The 574-nt window shown below is 66.2% G+C and overlaps 1 protein-coding gene across 1 annotated transcript in view; it reads right to left on the bottom strand.

The window, feature by feature from the left end:
- Window positions 1-196: 196 nt before the first annotated feature.
- LOC107113526 (AP-1 complex subunit sigma-1A-like) overlaps window positions 197-574 on the bottom strand; it is a 3,472-nt gene continuing 3,094 nt past the window's right edge. The window contains exon 4 of the mRNA XM_015414860.1: window positions 197-244. Coding sequence (XP_015270346.1) covers window positions 197-244 — 48 coding nt within the window. The remainder of the gene's footprint in view (window positions 245-574) is intronic.

Genomic DNA, 574 nt, shown 5'->3' with positions numbered 1-574 from the left:
CCCCCCCCACGGGCCGGGGGCATCAGTAGGGAGACAGTCCCGGTTGGTTGCGGCTCAACCCAGCCAGGTGACTTCTCAAGCAGGGCCGACTGTGGAGGGGGTGGGCAGTCCCCGCCTCTTACCCCCCCCCCGGGCGGTGGGGGCAGGGCAAAGTGGCAGTGGGGGGGGTGGCGGCCTGAGATGGTGTGGTGAGCAGCTATGCCAGCCCCATCTCCTCCAGCACGCTTCGGGGTGACTCATCTTCCTACAGCAGAGAGAGAGGGAGAGAGAGAGATGGGGGGGGCGCAGCCTGCCACCCATCGGGGCCTGGGACACCAGAACACCAAACCAGCCCCACTCTAGAGAAGGGTTTAATCCCAGTATGGGAGGGGTGTGTGTGTGTGTGGGGGGTAAGCCTTGGGGAAACCACAGCCCCCCGCCCCCCTCCTGAAGGGACGATGATGACGGAAAGGGATCTAAGCCCCCCTGACTCCCCCCATCAAAGGGCACAAGAGGGGCCCCTGGGAACTTAGCCTCCCCTCCCCCCAGCAGCACTCCTGGGCACAAATGGGGTGTCTGTGGCACCGGGGGGGGG

Source organism: Gekko japonicus, unplaced genomic scaffold (assembly GCF_001447785.1).
Source record: "Gekko japonicus isolate JY-2015 unplaced genomic scaffold, Gekko_japonicus_V1.1 scaffold2374, whole genome shotgun sequence".
Classification (NCBI taxonomy): Eukaryota; Metazoa; Chordata; class Lepidosauria; order Squamata; family Gekkonidae; genus Gekko; species Gekko japonicus.
Note: the sequence above shows the minus strand (reverse complement) of the source record. Positions and strands in the feature narration are given on the sequence as shown.